The following is a 22,554-nucleotide window of genomic DNA, read 5'->3' on the forward strand; positions in this document are numbered from 1 at the left end:
GTGTGGTGTGCTGCCAGCACGTGGAAATCTAATCTATCACTTCATCCTCAGCGGATGGGGAGAGACTCACGTTTGTTTCTGCAAAAGAAGTCCAGTGACTTGTACCTGTCACAGGCCACCAGTGTGTGATCATTGCAAAGAATTAAGGTGAAGGCAGAGAATTAGGAAGAGGCGCAGGTTAGTGGGAGAGAATGCGGGGCTTCCTGAGATTCAGCCCTTCCCGACCTTGGCTTCCCTGCTCTACTTCCCAAGGTGCGTGGGAAAGGCAGCTTTTCCCTGCGCCTGCTACCCTTCTCCTCCACCCTGCTGGGTCTCCTCCAGGCTTGCTATCAAATTGTGGTCCTGTGGACCATCTTATAGGAGGGGAAACTGGGGCTGGGGACACACCTGTGATGGTGAGCCTGTTAGGAATGCAGCTTCTCAGGCGTCACCCAGACCTGGGGGATCAGAATGTGTATTTACTTCCACAAGACCCACAGGCAGAGTCAAGTCTGAGAAGCGCTGTTACTGGGCATTTGGCCCTAGCAGGCAGAAGCAGGTTAGGTGGGGAGATTACACAATAAACAGGACCCAGCCCAGCTCCACCCCTTCCTCACTCCCCTCCTCAATGCCTGTCCCACCCCTCAGCTGGGATCTGAAAAGCTCTGTCAGCCCCCAGCTTTCCTCAGAAGCCCTCCTGCAAGGCCACGAACATGAGCCAGCTCTGCCTCTCCATCGCCCTCCTCGTCCTCCTGGGCACCCTGGTGGCCGGCACACCGGGAGGTGAAACCAGCAACCAGGTCCAAGGTAAGTCCCGACCCACCTCTCCTCTACAGGCTGGGGGGAGGGGGGAGTGAGGGGAGTCCGTGGAAGGGGCTGGGGAGCAGGGGTGGGCTTGGTGCCGCCAGTCTTTTCTGGATTTCTCCTGGGAAGTTGGGCAGCTTAAACTCCAGGGATATTTCATGACTGTAAAAAAGAAATCATTACACTTTCAGCTTTAAAACAAATTATCCTGCCTAACTCTACAAGACCGGGGACCGCATCTCTGAGACTCTCTATTCCTGGTCTCTGCTGTGTCCCTGAACCTCACTGTAGTGTAATAAAAAGGTCAATATTTGATCTTTCTCCTGGTTCCAAGCCCAGGCCTCCTGAAACCCTTGGAATTTACTGTCTTTTGTATGGTAATGAAAGTGACCTCAGATAGCTTCAGGATGGGGCTGGACTCCAGAAAAATCCCATTTGGTGATTAGAGAGTTAGAGCCCTCAACCCCCAGCAGCTCTGGGGAAAGGGGAGGGTACTGAGGGAGAGTTCAGCCACCAGTGGCCAATGATTCAATCAAATTGCTTACCTATTGAAACCTCAATTTAAAAAACCCCTAAGCTTTGGGAATTGGAGAGCTTCCAGGGTGGTGAACATTCGAGGTGATGTGAGGGGGGACTGTCCTGAGAGGGCATGGAGGCTCTGCACCCCTCAACCCCCCTTTGCCCTATGTATCTCTTCCATTCAACTGTCCCTGAGTTTTATCCTTTCTATCAATAATAACCCAGAACTGTCAGTAAAGGACTTTCCTGAGTTCTGTGAGTCGTTCTAGTACGTTATTGAAAGTTGAAAGTGGGGTCCCAGAGCCCCCAGATTTATAGCCAATTGGTCAGAAGTATGTGTGACCCAGGGACATGTAGCTGTCATTTGAAGTGGTGGCTCTCTGATGGCATTGAGCCTTCAACCGCTGGGGTCGGCGTTAACTCCGCGGATTTAGTGTCTGAAGTGAGTTGACTTGGGGGCCACCCAGTTGGCGTTGGAGAATTAGTGGGTGTTGGTAGAGACACTACATATTTGGTGTCAGGGAAGAAATCCAGACTCATACATCCCTGGGCTTTGGTGGCTGGGATGAAGCTCAGGTACAGGGGAGTAAAAGTGGGGGGCAGTGCTCCCAGAAATTCTTACCTGTTATCTATATTTTAAGAGTTCCCTGCAGATGTCAGGTGCTTCATCAAATGGGTTGTAACAGGATCATATACTGCCCTGACCTTACTACTCACCTGCTCTGGGACCTGAGGTCAGTCACTTTTCTGCAATTTCCCCACCTGTACAAGAGCTAACTACCAAACAAGTTCTTACAAGGGATTATCCATCATGAATATAGAGTCTTTTCACATTTCATGCCCAATAATGTCCTTTTTCCACCAAGATGTCTTAGTCTGAAAAGGTTTGTCTACCTACCTCCTTTCTTCAAGAAAAAATATTTAGGGGTCAATAATGACATTATTTCTCCATTATTATTGCAAGAAATGCAACACTTCTGTGACTTTGCTCTTGGGGTCAAGGCTGTGCTTCTCCCAGGCTGTTGGAATATTAGTAAAAACTCAAGGCCCTTCCCCTTCCCCCCATGTCTGACTATTATTTTATTATCCTCTCAGGATACAGAACATTAGAGCTAGATTCATAATTATCCAGGCGTGCTGCTATCGAACGCACATTTGTGTGCCCGTCGCACAGTGAGGCCAAACAAACCGAAACGTGTGAGTTTGAAGCAGAGAAAGGTTTATTGCAGGGCCATGCAAGGAGACTAGGCTGGCTCATGCCTTAAAAACCCCAAACTCCCCCATGGTTTTCAGGGAGGGAGAAGTTTTTATAGGCAAAATTTGGGATGAGAGCTGCAGGGTGTGTGACTTCCTTCTGATTGGTTGGTGGTGAGGTAACAGGGCAGTGTTCCAGGAATCTTGTGCTCAGCCAGAAGTTACCATCCTCCACCTGGGTGGGGGACTTAGTTCCTGCAGAAGAACTCAAAGATATTGATAAGTATATTCCTTCTGTAGGAACCTGGACACTATTGTTTCTTGACTGCTTCTCCTTGGTTTCTGCATTCCCTCACATCCCTGATTAGCAACTGTTTGAATCTGCTGGTTGGTATTCTGGAAGGTCCAGGAGGCTGACGCCTTTTTCCTGCAAATAAGAAATGGAGGTGGAGGGCAACACAGAAAGGCTTTTGTGCCCAGAACCCCACAGGGTCCTGCTCAGTTTCAGTGCCCCCTCATCAAATAGACATTTAACTAACAAGAATTTAATTATATTCATTCTACTCAGTGTCGGTGCACTTGGCATGAGCATGAAATGGGAGATTCATTCATTTGACAAATATTTATCAAGCCCCTACAAGCCACTGTTCTTGGTATGGGGACGCAGCTGTGAATAAAACATAGCACAAGAACCAGTGCCCTCTAGAAGGAAGACAGACAATTGAGTAGGTGGAAATAGTATACCAGGTCATGGCAAGTGTCTTGAAGGTAGAGAGTGATGGGGATACAGGAGGCTGTGCTCTTTCTGTAGAGGGTCAGTGAAACCCTCTGTGATAAGGAGGCGTTGAGCAGAGGCTGCAGAAAAACGTGCCTGGTGTGTTTGAGCCACAGTCCGGACCAGGGTGGCTGGAGATAAGTGGGTGAAGGGGAGGGGAGTGGAAGGGGATGAGGCAGAGAGGCCATGGGGGCAGGTCCTGGCCAGCTTTGTAGGACTTTATAAGAATCAGAATTTGAGAGAGATGGGGAGTCACTGAGGGATTGGTCACGGGAGCAATGGGTTAGGACTCAAGTTGTAACAGGATCCGTGGGGCTGCAGTGCGGAGAGTGGCCTCTAGGGGGCGAAGGACAGAGACAGAGGCCCATGGGCAGGCTGCTGCTGTGGTCCAGGTGAGCCACGATGGAGTGTGTACCTATGTTGTTCCCTGGGTTGATCCCAGTTCTCTTGAATAACATGAATGAGTTGCTCTGTAGAGGATAATTCTGTTCCTTGATTAAACAATTAATTATCTTTCCTTTGCTGTTTCCTGATACAAAAATGCAGTAGTATGTGTTCATTATCTAAAACTTAGACAATAAAGAAAAACATAAAAAAGTAAATCAAGATTTCCAAATCCTGCAACCCAAAGGTTACAGATACATCCTTCTACTCTGAGGTCCTCATGTACAGGAACGAATTGACTTGCTCATCCAGAGATGAGGAGGGAACAGTGCAGCCCCGTGTCCTCTGGAAGCACAGCCTTCCCTTTCCTCACCTCCTCAGCCTCCAGAGAGGATGTGCTCCACCTCCGTGGCAGGGCTGGGACTAGGGCAAGGTGAGAGGCACTCACCTCCAGCGCAGAATTTAAAGGGAGGCTAAAAAACTTATAATGCAGATAAATCATAATTGATTGCAATAGTGTAAAAAATCAAAAATTAATGCAAAAATCCACCGTGCACTCCATGTGAATGTTTTAAATAAAGACAGCATGTGGCCCTGCACTTGCCTGACCTGCCTGTTTGCTTCACTCTAATCCTGGCCCTGCTCGGCTGAGACCAAGAGCTTTACATTGAGACCTGAATACGCCTCATTCCTGATTGCAAGTTCAAGTGAAAATATTATCTTCTATCAGATGTAATTTTCTGCTTCAAAGAGGAAACTCTTCTTTTAAATAGAGACTTGCCATTCTTTATGTTTAAGAAAGCAACTTTCCAATCGATGCCAAGGTTTTTCTCATAAATGAGAGCTTTCCCTCTGCTCTCTGGACATTTATGTGATTAGCCTGTGTTTCGCAGGATTTTCTTTTTGGTTAATTGAGGGATAGAGAAGTCTGTGGCTGAACAGACACATTGAATGATGCAGAGAACTTGAGTTCCTATCTTAAATGTTTCATCCAGATATTTTACATGTTGACAACTTATGTCTAAAATATATAATTATTTTTTCAATTTCTGACCAATACACGTTTTAAAACATCACATAGAATAAATGTGTTCTTGATATACTGCAGTTCTAAAAGGAAGCCATTTACTTAATCTGAGGCTCCAGAAAAGAAGCAACATATGTCCCAATGTTGGAAAACCTGACTGTGTGGATGTCCAGGGTGGTCCCTGGGGACTCGTCTGTTGTGCATTGGTGTGGGTGGGTTGAAGGGCTTTAATGGGCAATTGTGTCCAGAGGTGATTTTTAGCTTGGACACTGCCCTGGAACATTAAATTAAAATTGAATGAGTGCATCTAACAATTACTCTAATAACTAATATTTATTGAGTATTGATCGATTGCCAGTTACTTGACGGACATCATCTGTAATCCTCTCAACAAGTCCCTAAGGTTGAGATTATTATGCTCATTTCTATGATTAGGATGCTGTGGCTCAGAGTAGTTACTTGTCTTCCCTAAGGTCACACAGCCAAAGAGTGGGTCCTCAAGACCTTAAAGAATATAGTCCAGGGATCTGCACTAGATGTTCCTTGAGACTTGGAGGTACTGGGGTAGGAAGGGGTGAGAGAATGGCTGGGGGTAGGTAGTGAGAGCGCTGAGGATGGGGCTCCAACCCAACACCCAGGTTTCTTTTAATAAGTTTTTCTTTGAAAAAAGGGATCTGTTGCTAGAAGAGGGATTGACACTCATATCTTCACGGCGGGAGTTTTAAGCTTTGCAAAACTAATATGTCACTGGATGGAGGGCTTCTTTTACTCCACAATAGGCTGCAACCATTTTCTGATGTCAATACATATTCTTCTACAATATAAATGTACTCATTATAAAAATTGTGGTATATTTTATTTTAAATATTTCTTCTTTCGTAATTGCAAAAGGAATATATGCTCATAAGAACTTGAGAGGAGGGCTTCCCTGGTGGCGCAGTGGTTGAGAGTCCGCCTGCCGATGCAGGGGAGGCGGGTTCGTGCCCCGGTCTGGGAGGATCCCACAAGCCGCGGAGCGGCTGGGCACGTGAGCCATGGCCGCTGAGCCTGCGCGTCCGGAGCCTGTGCTCCGCAACGGGAGAGGCCACAACAGTGAGAGGCCCGCGTACCGCAAAAAAAAAAAAAAAAGAACTTGAGAGGATATAAAGATGTGTAAGGAAAGTTTTAAGACTCCTCTGCTTGCTATGTGTTTGTTTTTCCAAACCACCAAGCAATTCTTGAATTCTCAGGGCACACTGACTGGCTTTCCTACCATCATACCAGTTCTAAGGCCAGGAACCTGGAAATAGTGTCAGATTCCACACGTTAAGGACTGTGTCCCACAGGTCTCCTTCCATCTTCAGATGCCAATTACAAGTCCAGCTTGTCACTCATGCTTCTGACCAACAACTACATATCAGAGGTTCCCACAAACGCCGTGGAGTTAAATTAATTTGCTTGAGCGACACAGACTCAGGGAAACGTTTTACTTACAAGATTAACAGTTTAACATAAAAGAATGTAGCTCAGGACAACCATATGGAAAGACTGCATAAGGCAAGGTGAGGGGAAAGGGCACGGAGCTTCCATGCTGTCTCTCATCAGTACACACTCCCCAAATCTGCTCCTGTTCGCCAACCAGGAAACTCTCCAAATTCAATGCTTTTGCGTTTTATGGGAGGCTTCATTACATAGTCATGACTGATTAAATCATTAACCATTGGTGACTGATAAACTTCCACCCACTCTCTTCTCCCTGGAGGTAGGCGCTTTGGGATGTCGGTTAAAGTTCAACCATCTGATCAGGCACTTGTTTCCCCTGGCAACCAGTCGGCATCCTTGGGTCACCTAGGGGCTTTCCAAAAGTCACCCTCTTCACATAACTGAATACACTTTTATTACTCTCCTCACTTAGGAAATTCCAGAATTTTAGAAGCTCTGTGCCAGGATGGAACAAAGACCAAATATATTTCTTATTATAAATCACCATATCACACCCTCAAAATTCTAGTATTCCCGCCCCCATGAGATAGCCAAAGTAAATACACTGTATGTTTTTCTATGCCTTTCTCCATTACAGCATGATTCTTTTTTTTTTTTTTTTTTGTGGTACGCGGACCTCTCACTGTTGTGGTCTCTCCCGTTGCGGAGCACAGGCTCCGGACGCGCAGGCTCAGCGACCATGACTCACAGACCCAGCCGCACCACGGCATGTGGGATTTTCCCGGACCGGGGCACGAACCCGTGTCCCCTGCATCGGCAGGCGGACTCTCAACCACTGCGCCACCAGGGAAGCCCTACAGCATGATTCTTTCACACTTTTTTTAATAGTGGAAAATTTCAACCATACTCAGAAGTACAGAAGGTTATATAGTAAACCCGATGTACACATTGTTCACTTTCAGCAATTACCAACATATGGGGAATATTGTTTAGGTATGTCCTTTTTTCCCCCCAGAGTTTTTTAAAGCTAATCTAAGGCATCATGCCAGTCATTCCATAAATACTTCATGAAGGGTGTATGGTTTTCTACGTCATCACCATGTCATCCTCACACCTAACAACAGTAATAATAATGCCTCAGAAGGCAGACCATTAAATGGAAGCTTCACATTTCAAGCTCTGCTAATGCCCCACCCCCAGCCCCATCATTCTATTTCAAGACACTGTTGGTTTCAGTTGCCGACCCTGTAGACCGAGCTGTGATCACCATTCTCATAACTGACCCAGAGCCCGTGCCAGTCCCTGCAGCCCTGCGCCCTGCCTTCTGCCTGGAGCCTTCCTACACGGGTCCCTGCAGGGCCCTGTTCATCAGATACTTCTACAACGCCAAGTCTGGGCTCTGCGAGACCTTTGCTTACGGTGGGTGCAGAAGGAAGCAGAACAACTTTCTGGATAAGGAGGACTGCATCAGCACCTGTGGTGGCCGCAACAGGGCCCGGGGTAAGACAGGGGGCAGGGCAGGATGGGAGGGGAAGGTCTGGGGAAAGAGGTGGAGCTCAGGGGGCCACACGCCATTCACAGCTGCACAGTGTCTTTTCCCCCTCACTGCTGCCCAAGAGAAGTGGCTGCAGTGTCCTGTGAAACCACAGACTGAGCACATCCTCCAGGGGCCAGCTTGGCGGACGGTCACAACTGGAATCGCCCTCTAGATAATCGAAGCCACTCATCTCCTCTCCTTTTTCAGATGGGAACACTGAGGCAGCCACCCTCCACAGTGGGTCTGCAGTGCTCCTGAGTGCCCCACCTAGGCTTGGCAAACTGGTTTTGTTCTCGTCGGTCATCCTAGTGTCAGGAGTACTGTGCTTTCTCATTTCTGCGATGGTCAAGGCTCTGTCAGGGTGTAGACTATCAAGGTCAGGGGCTTCAGTGATGGCAATCAACAAGTTCCTTTCTTCTTGCAGAGAGCCGGGCAGCTGGGCTCCCCTGAGATGGTGAAGTCCTAGGAGGCCCCACACAGCGCTGGGCTCTGCCTTCTGAAAGAGCTGAGCCTCTTCCTCTGCTTCCTTCTCAGACCTACCCTCCTCAGCAGAACCCTGCCTCTTTCCTCACCTTCATCCCACTCTCCACCATCACTGCACTCCTTGGAGGGGGCAGCGATGGAAGTTCTGACATCCAGTTCCGAGCGTCAGTGGTGGTAGAGGACTTTTCAATAAAGAAACCCCTTTTCCCCACAGTGATGTTGAATATTTATCTGTCTGTGGCTTAAATCTTATATTTAATAAATTCTTTTCCTAATTAAACTAACTGGAGTGGATTCTGTTGTTTGCAAGTAAGGACCTTCACCACTAGGGTCCATGGAAATGGTGGTCCTTCTCACTATTCTGCAGAGCAGCCAGCACCTCCCCTTTTCCTGTCCTCAGACTGGGCCCTACCAGGTATAGGAAGCAAACCCATTACAGCACCATCTACCTCTTAATAGTCACCCCAAGCTACACAAAAACCTGGGTGACAGACACCTCAACATGAAAGCTTTCGTTCTTCACTTCTTGGACCAGGTCAAATTTGGGGACAGGTTGTTCTCCTGGACTCTCAGAAGGAGAAAGGAAGGAGCATGAGACCCAACTGTCTACTTGCCCAAGGAACCTCCTTCCCTGAGGTCCTGTGGTAGGGTGGGGATTGCTACTTCAGTTAAAGAAAAGCATCTACCCATTTAGTGAGTGCTTGCCATGTGCCAGGCTCTGTGCTTAGCGTATTTCTGGCATTATTTCATTTAATCTTCTGAGAATCCTTTGAAGATGAAATGGAGGTATGGAGATGTGAGTTGGTTTCCTGGAGTTACTGTAACAAAACACCATGAACTGAGTGGTTTATTTATTTACTTTTATTCTCTTCCACTTCTGGAGGCTAGAAGTCTGAGATCAGGGTGTCAGCAGGGACATGCTCCCTCTGCAGGGTCTGGAGAATGATCTATTCCAGGCCATTCCCCCAGCTCCTGGAAGGCCTGGCTTGTGGCAGCATAAGTCCAGGCTTCACATGGCATTCTCCAGGTCTGTGACCTACTTTGCCCTTTTTATCAGGACACCAGTCATATTGGATGGGGGCCCGCCCTAATGAACTCCCTAATGAACTCTTAACTTATCACCACACTAAAGATCGAATTTCCAAATAAGCTCACATCCTGAGTTCCTGGGGCTAGGACTACAACATTTCTTTTTTGGGTGGGGGACACAGCTGAACCCATCACAGTGAATAAATGGCAGGACCCCAACCATGACAGCCTAGCAGACTGCCCCAAAGCTTTTGTCCTTTGCAGGGAGGAAGATAGTTAAGAGCCCAACTCCCCAGCCAGTCTGTAAGATCCAGAGCCTGGATCTGCCTTAATTTGCAGTTCCTAAGAAGCAGAGGGAAAGTAGTTTGTTGGGTAAGATGGGGGTGGGTAAGAAAGGGCAGGAAAGGCAGGCAACTAAAATGGAGTGAGCAAGCCCATTGGCACTGTCAGTGATGAGCTCCCGTGGGGGATGGGCCAGATGGGGTCAACGCCTTCCTTGTGGTTGCCTCCCCCAAGAGATACAAGAGCACCAACATACCAACTCCCTGTCAGTCATTGGCTGGGGACTTCTGGCTTCCTCTGTGCACAGGCTTCTCATGTGTCTCCAAGAAATCCCTCAGGCAAAGAGCTGCAGATACTGGCAGCTGGAAGTCAGCCAGCAACACTGAGAGTGGCAGCGGTCAGTGGTCGGGTGGGCGCACATCTGCCACACTCTGTGGCTTTGAACAAGTTACTTAACCTCTCTGCGCCTGTCTTCTTCCTACGTGGGGTTGTTGTGAGGATAAATGAGTTAGGACATGTTGAGCCCTTAGACCAGAGAGCCTGGCATGTAATTAGTGCAATTTAAACACTTGCTAGGATAATTACTGACTGAATTATGCTGTCCTCCACTGGAGGAGTGACTCCAACCTCACCTAGAAGAATTAATGCTGGAAGGCATGTGGGACAGAAACTGATCCAAAGTGCTTATTTCATAGGTGAGGAATTTAGGGCCTAAGAAAGGGAAGTATCTTGCCCAGTGTCACCCAGCTAACAGCTATGAGACATTACAAGAGACTAAACCGCGGCAACATCACTCATTCCTTCGTTCATTCGTCACTCTAACATGTACTGATATTTACTGTCTGTTTTGTGATAGGAACCAGGGAAACAGTAATGAGCAAATCTCTGTGAGTAGCTTCCGAATCTATGTGATTACTCACACCCACATCAGTAAATATTCTGAGTGTTCAAATCCCATCTCTATATTATAATTATATGCACCCTGTTACACTAGTATGTACACTTGAAGTTTTCAACAATACAGATTTTTTTTTTTTGGCCACACCACATGGTACGTGGAATCTTAGTTCCCTAACCCGGGATCGAACCCACGCCCCCGGAAGTGGAAGTGCGGAGCCCTAACCACTGGACCATCAGGGAAGTCCCAATAATATAAATTTTAATAAAGGGTAGGCTAGAGAGAAATAAACAGAAATTTGTAGATGTTTTCTCCTGTCTCCCAGTGCACCCCACTTAGAGTATCTCTGGACCAGGACAGTCTTGACCTGCAAAGAGCTCCCTGCCCAGCCTAGAAGGCAGACATAGAGTTTCGGAAACATACATGCTGTGGAAGCCAAGGTGGAGGCCCTGGCTGTCACCTGTGAGGTCAAGATCAGCCTCCCAGAAGAGGCAAGGTTTGAGCTGAGTTTGGAAGGGTGAGTTGGATTCTGTCAGGTAGAGAGAAGAGGAGAAACATGAACTTTGGGGAAAGACAAAGAGGCAGAGATGAGAACAGAGAGTCTACTTTCATCCATTTCCCAGACTGGAGTCTGTACTGGTTTCCAAGTTGCTGTTGAGCATCATGAGGAGACCCCAAAGTGTTCATCAAAGTCCACTCAACGCTGAACATAGATGGACCAGGGAGTCCCCTCGCTAGAGAGCAGAGGAAGAGGAGACACCCAGGAGACATGAGGGAAGCACCTCATTTGCATGAGAGCCCTTGTCCTAAAGCTCGAGTTTCCTGGTCCCGTCTGAGAGTCCCAGCTCCTGAGGGGAGTGAGGCAGCTGCCTTTATCGTCCCTAAGAAACAGACCCATCAGAGGTGAGTGACATAGTGAGTGGATGTTGGAATGAAGGAGGGATTGGTGGTGGAAGCAAAATTGGGGAAGGCTGGCTTCCCTGGTGGCGCAGTGGTTGAGAGTCCGCCTGCCGATGCAGGGGACACGGGTTCGTGCCCCAGTCCGGGAAGATCCCACATGCCGTGAGCCATGGCAGCTGAGCCTGCGCGTCCAGAGCCTGTGCTCCGCAACGGGAGAGGCCACAGCAGTGAGAGGCCCGTGTACCGCAAAAAAATAAAATTGGGGAAGGCCTCTGAATAATTAAATGCTAGAACATTTAGCTGGTAAATACTCAGCCAGCCTCAGCTTTTATACCTCCTCCTACGGAGCGCTCACCTCCTGGGGCAGCACATGCCAGCTGGCAGCGTTCATCAATAGAAACTCTTTTGTCCCATTGAACGAATGACTCCGCCTCCCATCTGGCCCTGACATCCACACTGGTCCTGACTCTGCTCCCAAGAAACCTACTGACCTATTCTGCTGTCTTTGTCCCGAGACAAAGTCCTACAGATATTGGGAGATGGCTGTCAGGGAAGTACCCCCCCACACCTCTCCCACAAAGTGTCTTTTAGCTTCTTTTGCAACATTTGCCAAGTCCCCTCTAGCAGCTTTCAGATTCTCAGGCCTCAAAGTTGTGGAAATCCTTTTGGTTCAGCTCCCTACAGTTGATGCAGAGGCTGACAGGATGGTACCCACCCTCAGGAGGTGCCCCTTTACTGGGTTGGAGGAGAGAAGTTGGTGTAAGAATAAGAGGATGGTCAGTAGGGTTAAGTCACCCTCCTCTCTTGCTTCCCCCAGTAAGTCAAGAGCAGTGATAATCAGATAATATGAAAATATGAACAAGTGAATGAGGGTGGCTGAGAGGAGGGGGTAGGATGTAGGTGGGACAGGAATCCAAGGCTTATGGAGGTATGTCCCAGGATGCACCCCACTTCAAGTTCATTATTAGACCTTCTCAGCTGCAAGGCATTGTGGGAATGACTTGTTCAGAATCCACTGGGTCCCCAGTCAAAAGGAGGTCCCAGCTGTCCCAGGTAGAGCCACTTTGACAATGTTTTCATGCCCCTGCCTCTAGGAAGATGTGGGCTGGATGGGCCTTTGAAGAGCAGAGCCTAACTGCCTCACTACAGACGAGGAAATGGAGGCATAGACACCCTAAACAGCAGAGGTAGTTAAAATAAGAAGGCAGAACTGATTCTGTTACTTACTACCTGATGGTCTTGGGACAATTTCTCAACATCTCTGAGTTTTACTTTCTTTAAATAAATAAATAAATAAATATATATATATATATATTTTTAAGAAGATGTTGGGGGTAGGAGTTTATTAATTAATTAATTTATTTTTGCTGTGTTGGGTCTTCGTTTCTGTGCGAGGGCTTTCTTTAGTTGTGGCAAGCGGGGGCCACTCTTCATCGCGGTGCACGGGCCTCTCACTATCGCGGCCTCTCTTTTTGCGGAGCACAGGCTCCAGACGCGCAGGCTCAGTAGTTGTGGCTCACGGGCCTAGTTGCTCTGCGGCATGTGGGATCCTCCCAGACCAGGGCTCGAACCCGTGTCCCCTGCATTAGCAGGCAGATTCTCAACCACTGCGCCACCAGGGAAGCCCAACTTTCTTTAAATATAAGATAAGGATAATGCTTATACTTGTTAATGCTTCCAAACACAGACCACTGGAAACACTTCCATTCCTAGCTGAACCAGTTGGGTTTATTACTCACTGCAGCAAGGGAGAACTCCCCCACCTTGGGAACTCTGATAAGGGTAATAGAAATACTATTAAAAGATAAGTTGTTTAATTATAATTAATAAATATTAATTAATTGCAGTGTAATGGAAAAGTACTTGGTTCTAAATAGAAGTAATTGGCTTCAGTAACTCTGAATGTTGCTGTGTGACCTTGGGCAAATCCCTTCAGCTCTCTGAACCACAGTTTCCTTCTTTGCAAAATAGGGTGATGGTATCTGCCTGAAGAAATTCACTCCTTTGGGTATTTTTAAGAGCTACGTTGATTATGATGCTGAAGTGCTTTGAATACCACAGACCAAAGTGAAGTGTATAGAAATATATAGAGTTTTAGTTGTCTTGGCTCCTGACTGCTTTTTAAATATGCTGTCAGCTGCATTAAAGAAAGGAACAAAAAACATTTTTTTTGGTAGTGTCAATCCCTTGAAGTCCACCCTCAGGAATCTCCCCCATTGTCCAAGGAACGTCAAAGACCTCTTCCAAATTCGTCCCATTCTTTCTCCCACTGAATCTAAATCCCTCTTGCTTCAGGGACAGGCCTCACCCAGATCCAGGCTCATGCCCACCCCACCCAGCCCTTTAAATGACCCTCTGGTCTCTCAGAAATGTAGGGGGAACGTGGGGGCTTCTGCTGGTTGTCCTTGGGATTAAAGCCCCGAGGAACCAGACATTAGGAACCACTCTTTAAGGAAGACACCGTCTGCCCCCAGTGGCCTCTTCCTGAACCCCAACAAACCCTCCCCGCTCTCTTGGTACCTGGTTTTTTGTTTGTTTTTTTGTTTTGTTTTGTTTTGTTTTGCGGTACGTGGGCCTCTCACTGTTGTGGCCTCTCCCGTCGCAGAGCACAGGCTCCGGACGCGCAGGCTCAGCTGCCATGGCTCACGGGCCCAGCCGCTCCGCGGCATGTGGGATCTTCCCGGACCGGGGCACGAACCCGTGTCCCCTGCATCGGCAGGTGGACTCTCAACCACTGCGCCACCAGGGAAGCCCTGGTACCTGGTTTTTTTAAATTTATTTATTTAGTGGTTTATTTAGGCCATGCAGGGCGGCATGTGGGATCTTAGTTCCCCGACCAGGGATCGAATCCACATCCTCTGCACTGGAAGCACGGGATGTTAACCTCTGGACCACCCCGGAAGTCCCAGTAGCTGGTTTTTAAAAGACTCAGTGTGTGTATGCATGTTTGTGTGTGTGTATGTACACAAAGTGGGTTAATAAATCATCAGTTAATATGAATAATTACTAGAAAATATTTACTGAGCTACTAGAGTACACAGGACAGACACAGTCTCTGCTCTCTTATAGTCTATTTTCTAGCAGGAAATTATGTGAGATATTGAACAAGTGATTACTAAGGAATGTGATGCACAGGGCATGAAGGGAGGGTTAGCAGGGGGCTGGACAAGTGTGGAGGTGGTGGGAGTTGCATGGAGGGATGCCCTGAGGAAGTGAACTTTCAGCTGAGACCTGAGGGATGAGCAAGATTCCTGAGAGGAAGGTGGGGAAAGTTCTCAACACATGGAAAAGCAAGAGAGGAACGAGAAGGAGAAGGTGTGTGAGAATGTGTGGGAGGACTGGACGACATGGCACTGGGTGTAGACTTGAACGACCAGGCCTGAGGAGCCCTGTGAGACGAGCTAAGAGTTTGGGGCTTTACCCGAGGCCACAGGAAGGACCTGGACATCTTAGGAAACCCTGGTAGAGGATGGAGAGGAGGGGCGGGGCCAAGGCAGTGGGGTCGTGACAAGTGTCCAGAGGGCACACGAGAGGGGCCTGGACTCAGCAGAGAGCAGAGGCTGCAGAGGAGGCAGTGAGGAGGAACGACCAACAGGCTTTGCTACGAGATTGCTGCTGGGGGCGAGGAAAGGGAAGAAGCACGGACAGCAGGCAGTTTCCTGGGAGAAGGGAGGCGAAGGAAGTCCTTGCGGGAAGGGCAAAGAGTTGAGTTTGGTCATCACTGAGTCCATGGTGCCTGCAGAACATTTATGAGAAGATGTTGAGTAGACATTGACTTATCCAGGCACAGGTTAAGGAAACGCTGATTAGGGATAGAATATGTGGTGATCGAAAGCTCACACCAGACTCCATGGCTTCAAACTCTGGCTCTGCCAACTTCCTAGCCATGTGGCCAAGTCATCTCACTTCTGTCATCGTCTGAGTTCTCTGTACAATGGGAGTCGTAGTGACGGCACCTACCTCTTTGGTCAGTAGTAAGGACCAAGGGGGTGACTCCATGTAAAGACTTTAGAATAGTGCCTGCACCCAGGAAGGACTGAATAACCATGTCCTATGTGAGTGCCTGCCGTGTGTGTGCGCCAGGCACTGTCCTAGGCTTTGGGTCACAGCGGTGAACACACAGCTCCCCGCTCTGTGGAAACTGACATTGTAGATGGTGGATACACACTCAGTGATGATGAACAAGATACGTTTCACATAGAAATCACTGCTAGGCAGAAAATCATGCAGAGTCCAGGGCGAAGCAAAGCAGGGCTACTTAAGGCAGGTGGTTGTGAATGGAAGGAGGGAAGGAGCCATGTGAGTGGCCAGGGGATGCAGAAAGAGGAGTGAGTGCAAAGGCACCAGGGTAGGAACAAGCTCGATGAGGTGGGGAACAGAAAGGCCTGTGCAGTAGGAGAAAGTATGAGGGAAGTAGGCAGGGATATGCTCACAGGCCATTGTAGAGCATCTAGATTGTGATTCCAGGTGCAGTGGGAATCCTCTAGAGGACTTGGAGCAGGGGAATATCATGATCTGATTTAATTTTTAAAAGGCCACTGGCCAACAGGAGAGAATGCAACACACTAAGAATGGAGAGAGGTCCATGCTGGAGACGGATATCTGAGATTATTCACCTAATGGAAAATGGTATAAGAAGAGTGGATGATGTAACCAGGGAGCGTGCAGAATAACAATAATAGAGAGAATACAGCTCTGCTCTTGCCTCCCCATGTGACCCTGGAGGTGGGTCGACCCTGGAGGTGGGTCCATTTACAAGGGAGGCGGGTGCCTGGTCCTGTGTAATAATGCAGATGAATAACAACCACTGTAAAAATCTGATTTACAGGGATGCTCCTTCCTTACACAATTCTACAAAGCATTCCATACTAGTTCTTGGAGTACATACTGGCTGTGTGTGCACTCTGCCCCTGCCTGTCCTGTGCTGTGCTCCCTGGACTCGGGATGCCAATTCAGCCTCCGTTTTCTCCTCTATAAAGTGGGCATGATGAAATCTACCCTGCCCACCTCTCATGACTACATGGAGGATGAGATTAGATAAACCCTGGGAAGGGATGTTGAAGGGAGAAAGAAGGAGGTTCTTTCTTTCCTTCATTTCTCTTTTTTCTTCCTTTCAACTACTTCACATCACGGATTATATGTTTCTTTTAACTCTGTGTTTGGCATATGCTCTTTATTTACTCATTATCAGATTTCATTGGAATCATTTGTCAGTTTCCTAGAATTTCATGTTTGATTCTTACTTTGTTTACTCTTAAAGCGCTAAATATTTATTACTGATCTCCATCCTAAGAGCACATAGATAGCCTTATACTGACAGATTTCTCAGGTATATATTTAATGGCTATTTTTAGGAGGGAATTTGTTGCCACACACAACATCGAGCTTTCTTTCTTAGGAAGGAAGAAAGAGGAAAGGCCGTTGGGTTGATACCTGGGAGAGTCTGTTACAGTTTCTCTCCCTGTGGAGACCAGGCAGAGAAACCATAACGCCTGACTTTCCCAGGCAAAGACAAAATACTTTCAGGCACCCTGAACTGCTGGGAGTGCAGGCACAGAGTGTCTTTGGTCCAGAACCTGAGCTGTCAGAGCATGAAGGTAGATGACATCCTTGGAGCCACTGGGATGAAGCAGGGCCAGGTAGACAGAGCTCAGAGCATCTATGGGGCATTTTGAAAACAGCTATTGATCATGTGTTGGCACTATCTTGGTTGCTTTTTTAAAAAATTATCTTACGGCTTCCCTGGTGGCGCAGTGGTTGAGAGTCTGTCTGCCGATGCAGGGGACACGGGTTCGTGCCCCGGTCCGGGAAGATCCCACATGCCGCGGAGCGGCTGGGCCTGTGAGCCATGGCCGCTGAGCCTGTGCATCCAGAGCCTGTGCCCCGCAACGGGAGAGGCCACAGCTGTGAGAGGTCCGCGTACCGCAAAAAAAAAAAAAAAAAATTATCTTAGTTCATGTTGACCTTATGAGGCTAGAAGTACTATTTCATGTTATAAATGAAGAAACTGAAGCTTGGGAGGGTTAAATGACTTTGCCAAGGTCACAGAGCTGGGAAATGATATATCTGGGATTAACCTCTTCTCCAAGGTCACATAATCAATACTGGCAGGAGTGGGATTTGAACCCAAGACTCTCTGACTTCAAAGACTGTCCTCTAAAAGAGATTTGAAAGTTGTGTCCTCTAAGGCCCTGGTGATTCAAGAGGTGGAACTCAAAGTACTCAAATAGGAAAGCTCTGCTGTTCATAGTTTTTATAGTTAGATGATGCAGAAAAAAATTTTTTGTATAAAGAATTTGATTTGCATTTATGCCATGAGGACCTTACCTGTGAGCTAGAGGAGGATGAGGGCTGAGAAAAGCCCATTGGATTTGGAAATGGGGAATTTGGTGGTGACCCTGGTAAAGGCATCAGATCTCTCTGGTTGTGAGCAACAGAAACTAAGTCTGACTATTGGAGGCAGAGAAGGAATTTGTGACAACAGTGTGGGGATATAGTGGTCGCCCATTCTCCCTTCCTTTTTTTGTTTGTTTGTTTGTTTGTTTCTGGTTTATTTTTATTTCTTCCTTAGAGATAACTGAGACTTCCATCCCATGGGGAGGGAACACATGAAGATGAAGGGGAATGAGAAGACAGGGAGTATGGGAAGGAATGGAACCCCTGGTGGAAGAGTCCACCTCGGAAAAGAAGGGATTCTCCTCTTCACAGGGTTCCCTCAGAAATATACTCACTGACAAGGATGGAATTTGGAAGAAATTTCCATGGAAGGGACTGAAGGAGATCAGGTCATTGGCTAAGGTAGAAGCCAAGTGTGGTTCTGGAGATTTCCATAGAATGGAAACGATTCTGAAAAACCACGGGGGAAAGATGGGCTAAAGTTGAGAATGAAAAAACAAAGAGATATGCAAGAGCTTTGAGGCTTATCTTATTTAATGAGAGGAGCATATATGCCAATTTTGAACCAGACTTAAAATTAGATCAATATGCTATACAAATGCTTTAGTCATATAAACCTAATACTAGTTGTTGAAGGCATCTTCTTTCATTGGTAGCAGCAAGGGAAGCTATAAATCTTCATTAAAGTGATGTGTTGGGCTTCCCTGGTGGCATAGTGGTTAAGAGTCCGCCTGCCGATGCAGGGGACACGGGTTCGTGCCCCGGTCCGGGAAGATCCCACATGCCGTGGAGCGGCTGGGCCAGTGAGATGTGGCCACTGAGCCTGTGCGTCCGGAGCCTGTGCTCCACAACGGGAGAGGCCACAGCAGTGAGAGGCCCGCGTGCCGAAAAAAAAAAAAAAAAAAAAAAAAAGTGATGTGTTAACTAAGTTCTCCTTAAAATTCTTGCTTGGATGAGGGATGCAGAAAGAAGAGTGTCTGTCTCAGCAAGTGATCATAAAAGGTCCTTCTGGGGCTTCCCTGGTGGTCCAATGGCTAAGAATCCACCTTCCAACGCAGGGGACGTGGGTTCAATCCCTGGTTGGGGAACTAAGATCCCACATGCCGTGGGGCAACTAAGCCCATGTGCCGCAACTACTGAGCACGTGGGCCACAACTAGAGAGCCCATGCGCCACAACTACAGAGCCCATGTGCTCTGGGGCCCACACGCTGCAACAACTGTGCCCACACGCCACAACTAGAGAGAAGCCCGTGTGCCTCAACGAGGAGCCCGCATGCCACAACTAAGGCCTGACACAGCCAAAAATAAAATAAAATAAAATAAAATAAAGGGTCCTTCCATTTGTCTAGTGCTTTTCAGTTTAGAAAATATATTCACTCATATAACCTCACATGCTAAAAGGATAGGAAGGGATAACAAATCTTGAATATAAATCACACTGGAAAAATATTTCCAAAGAAGGAGAAGAATCTCTTCATACTGAGACTGGAAATGAGCCGCCATTTCCAGAAAAGGTGTGTAGGAAAGCATTCTCCCTTCCTAACTGTACCCTTCAGTTACATCCACTGGAATCTTTTGTTGGCAACCTATAGCGCTGATTTAATTTAGCTCACGAAACTGAAGGTAATGCTAAAAGAACCATGCTTGGAAAGGATGGTAAACAAGACAGAACCAAGGTCTTCTCAGGCCACTTTTGAATGAGTGCCATACATTTTCAGAACTTTTGTCATTCATTGGTCAAGATTAAAATTCCAGGGAGAGCATCTGATTGGCCAATCCTGGTCTGGGGGTAGGGCAGGAACTCTGACTGGCAGTCCCCTCCAACCCCACCTGTCATGGGTGGAGGAAGAGTCATTTCCCAAATCAAAATCAGGCTACTGTTATCAGAAAAAGGACAAAAGAATGCTAGCTGACAAAACAACAAAATAGCCAATACACTCAGAAAGAGAGGTTTCCTTGGAGTGAAGGAAGTTTGAATGGGTCCAACAGTCCAAGAGGACAAAGCCCCACTGTATGGTTAAAGACACCCTGTTCGTTCCTGGGAATTTCTAAAATCTTCAATGTTCACTTGCTTACAGTCATCTAAGAGCGGGCAGCTGCAGTCAGCTGCAGCTGACTCATATCACTTCCTGTTTCAACCTTTTCTTCTTTCCTTTCTTCCTTGATAAATATGATTTTACACTCATGAAGTCACGTTCAAATTTCTGATGCATCATCTATGCTAACCTCAGATAGAGTTCTGTGTGCATGTGTGTGTATGTGTGTAACACTGAAATAACTGCAGCCACACAACTAAAAGGCTTTGCAAGCGTCTTCCTTCTGATTTACTGCTGTTTCCGTCAGCAAGTCACTTTCCCTTAGCTGCACTCCAGTTTCCTCATCTGTAAAATGAGAATAATACCTAATTATTAAGTTTGTTACAAGATCGTTAAATAAAAACAAGTTACCTTTTACTGAACACCTACTGTGAGCCCACCCGAGAGGTCACAATTTTAAATTCCTTCCCGGCCAGGCAAGTGATGTGGATGAAGGTATTTGGAGTGGGAGTGGGGACAGGGGAGACAATGGTGGGGACGGTGGGGATTATGGAAACTGGAGAGATTGCTCCTCTCATAACAAGAGAGCAGCTCTACTTAGCTTATTCATGGTTTTCAAAGTGTGGTCCCTCGAGCACCACCATCAGCGGCCCCAGAAACCTGTTAGCTGCCGATTCTCACGTTCCTCCCCTCTCCTACTGAATCAAAACTCTGGAGCTAGAGCTCTCAAAACTGTGCTTGAACAAGTCGTCTAAGTGATTCTGATGCTTGCTCAGGTTTGAGGCCCACTGTTCTCGTAGACGGTTGCCACGGAATGTTGCAAGACTGTGTTCCCAGATCGTTTCCTTTCTCTGAAAGATGCTAGAATTTTACTTGCTTGTGAAATCCCCCACTCTTAAATTTACCAACTAATTCAAACTTTTAAAATGTACTGTGTGGGCTAACAATACAATATTCTAGCCAGGTTTGCAACCTCTGGTTTATGCTTTTCCCTTTAAACCTTAAACTAACCCTACAAAACACTTTTCATGATACTCCTCTCGCCCCTTTTCCTGGCCTCGCCGCGCAGCTTGTAGGATCATAGTTCCCTGACCAGAGATTGAACCTGGGCCCTCAGCAGTGAAAGCATGGAGTCCTAACAACTGGACTGCCAGGGAATTGCCTCATGATACCCCTTTTAAGGAAGAAGAAGATGTAGGTCCAAAAAGTGAGGTGCTGTTATAAGTTACATAGCCAGGAAGTAGCCAACCCCTGATGTGGATCTGAATGTATTTGGTTTTAAAGCCTCTGCCCTTTTTACATTTTATGTAGAAGCAAACTATATGAATATACCTAGCACACAGGTTAGCATCGCAAAAGCTAAACATCATTGGCCTATGAAACTTTATCCTCCATCCGTGCGCCCCGCCCCATCCTCTTGGCCTCAGACTAATCCCCATTTCTGTCAGAGAGAGTCAATCCCCAGGAGAGCCCAAGAGGGCTGGGGAGGGGTAAGGCCGAGTAGCTTCCTGGCATGGGGAGCTGGCTAGGTGCCAGAAGAAAGCTGTCGGCAGCAGTGCCTGAGGCTGAAGGTCCAGTAGGCAGCTGGGTCCACAGGCTAAGACCATTTGCTCTTCTGCTGCCCTAGACTGAGTTCCAGGAGCCGCCCTGGGCTGTGCCCCTACCTGGCTCCTGCGTCATGGCTGTGGACTGTTCCCTGTGCTCACAGTAAACAGCCCTGGCCCCTCCCAGCCAGCACCTGTCTCCAGTCCCCAGGCTGAACATGGGAATTGGGGAGGCATTCTCCCCTCTTTCCCCCGGGACCCATCTGTGGGGACAGTGGCTGGATGTGCTTCTGTCACCAGCTCCGACTCACCTGTCATCCCAATGGTCACTGCCCCCGCCCCCTTGTGCCCTCCAGCAGCAAAGACCTCCTGGGGCTTAAGGACCTCAGAGTTTGGGTCAGGAAGGATGTTTGAAGGCACCTCTTGCTGGGTAAGTGTGTTTTGGCCTTTAGCAGCCTGCACGTTAAAGCTTGGTGTGTACCCAGCAGTCTCCTTCCTAGCAGGAGACACCATCTTTGGAGGGGACAAGGCGGCAGCTCAGAACAGGGAAGTGATTCACTCAAGGTCCCTCAGCTGGCAGGTGCTGGAGGTGGGTGGGAGTCAAACCCAGACCCCGTCACCCAAAGCCAGTGCCGAAGGCTCCTTTAATTCCTTTCTCTACACCAGCTGTGTGCCCTAGATGTGTCACGAAGAACGTACATTTATGACGGAATGGAAGAAATAAGGGCTTGGAGGGATGGAGACTTGCGATCAAACCTTGTCTCTACAGCTTCTCACGGGACCTTGGGTGGGAGGGTACCCCCTCTGCACATCCAGTCCATCCGTCAGGCACAGCTGATGGCAACAATATCTGTCTGTTCACAGGTGTCTGGGAAGATCCATGACTCCGTGAGACATTGGACACAGAGCTGCACACAGGGAGCCCTGAGAGAGTGTTGGTGTGGAAAAGAGAGGGAGGGAGAAACACACATGAAATGGCTCTAGATGTTAATAGGAGTTTCACCTTCCTTGGCCTCAGTTTCTTGTGTCCAGTCGGTTCATTCATGAATAATTTTTCCTGCAGCTCCTACTATGTGCTGTGTATCCCTACGCAACAGCTCCACCATGAATCTCTAAAGAGCAATTTTCACTCTGATCTGCTGACCCCAAATCCACCCACTTCATCCGCAGGCTCCTCCCTGTGGGTCCTGCCCTTTCCCCCTCCTTTACCGACAGCGGGCATTACCGGGAGACCCCTGAGTCTCAGAATGGGAACCCCTGTGTCTAGCCCTTGGCCTCCTGCTGCCCTGCCCACGGGCCCCAGGAGGGAGGTGGGGAAGCAGGAGCGGACAAGCGTCCAGCTGC

The 22,554-nt window shown here is 47.8% G+C and overlaps 1 protein-coding gene across 1 annotated transcript; it reads left to right on the forward strand.

Moving 5' to 3' along the window:
* Positions 1-691: 691 nt before the first annotated feature.
* On the forward strand, positions 692-22,477 carry LOC137208065 (uterine plasmin/trypsin inhibitor-like). The gene is made up of 5 exons (XM_067708513.1): positions 692-786; positions 7,341-7,604; positions 7,849-7,958; positions 8,176-8,288; positions 22,426-22,477. Exons 1-5 carry the CDS (start codon positions 693-695, stop codon positions 22,475-22,477), a joined length of 633 nt encoding a protein of 210 aa, XP_067564614.1. The 5' UTR covers position 692.
* Positions 22,478-22,554: the final 77 nt, after the last annotated feature.

This window comes from Pseudorca crassidens, chromosome 15 (assembly GCF_039906515.1).
Source record: "Pseudorca crassidens isolate mPseCra1 chromosome 15, mPseCra1.hap1, whole genome shotgun sequence".
Lineage (NCBI taxonomy): Eukaryota > Metazoa > Chordata > Mammalia > Artiodactyla > Delphinidae > Pseudorca > Pseudorca crassidens.

What these genes read in the sequence shown, in the direction of transcription:
- LOC137208065 (XM_067708513.1), top strand. Translation starts at nt 693, where the DNA reads ATGAGCCAGCTCTGCCTCTCCATCGCCCTCCTCGTCCTCCTGGGCACC. An exon ending in CGGTCATCCTAGTGTCAGGA is followed by an intron (nt 7,959 to 8,175) that starts GTACTGTGCTTT and finishes CTTCCTTCTCAG; the next exon opens with ACCTACCCTCCTCAGCAGAA. An exon ending in TCTGACATCCAGTTCCGAGC is followed by an intron (nt 8,289 to 22,425) that starts GTCAGTGGTGGT and finishes CTTTACCGACAG; the next exon opens with CGGGCATTACCGGGAGACCC.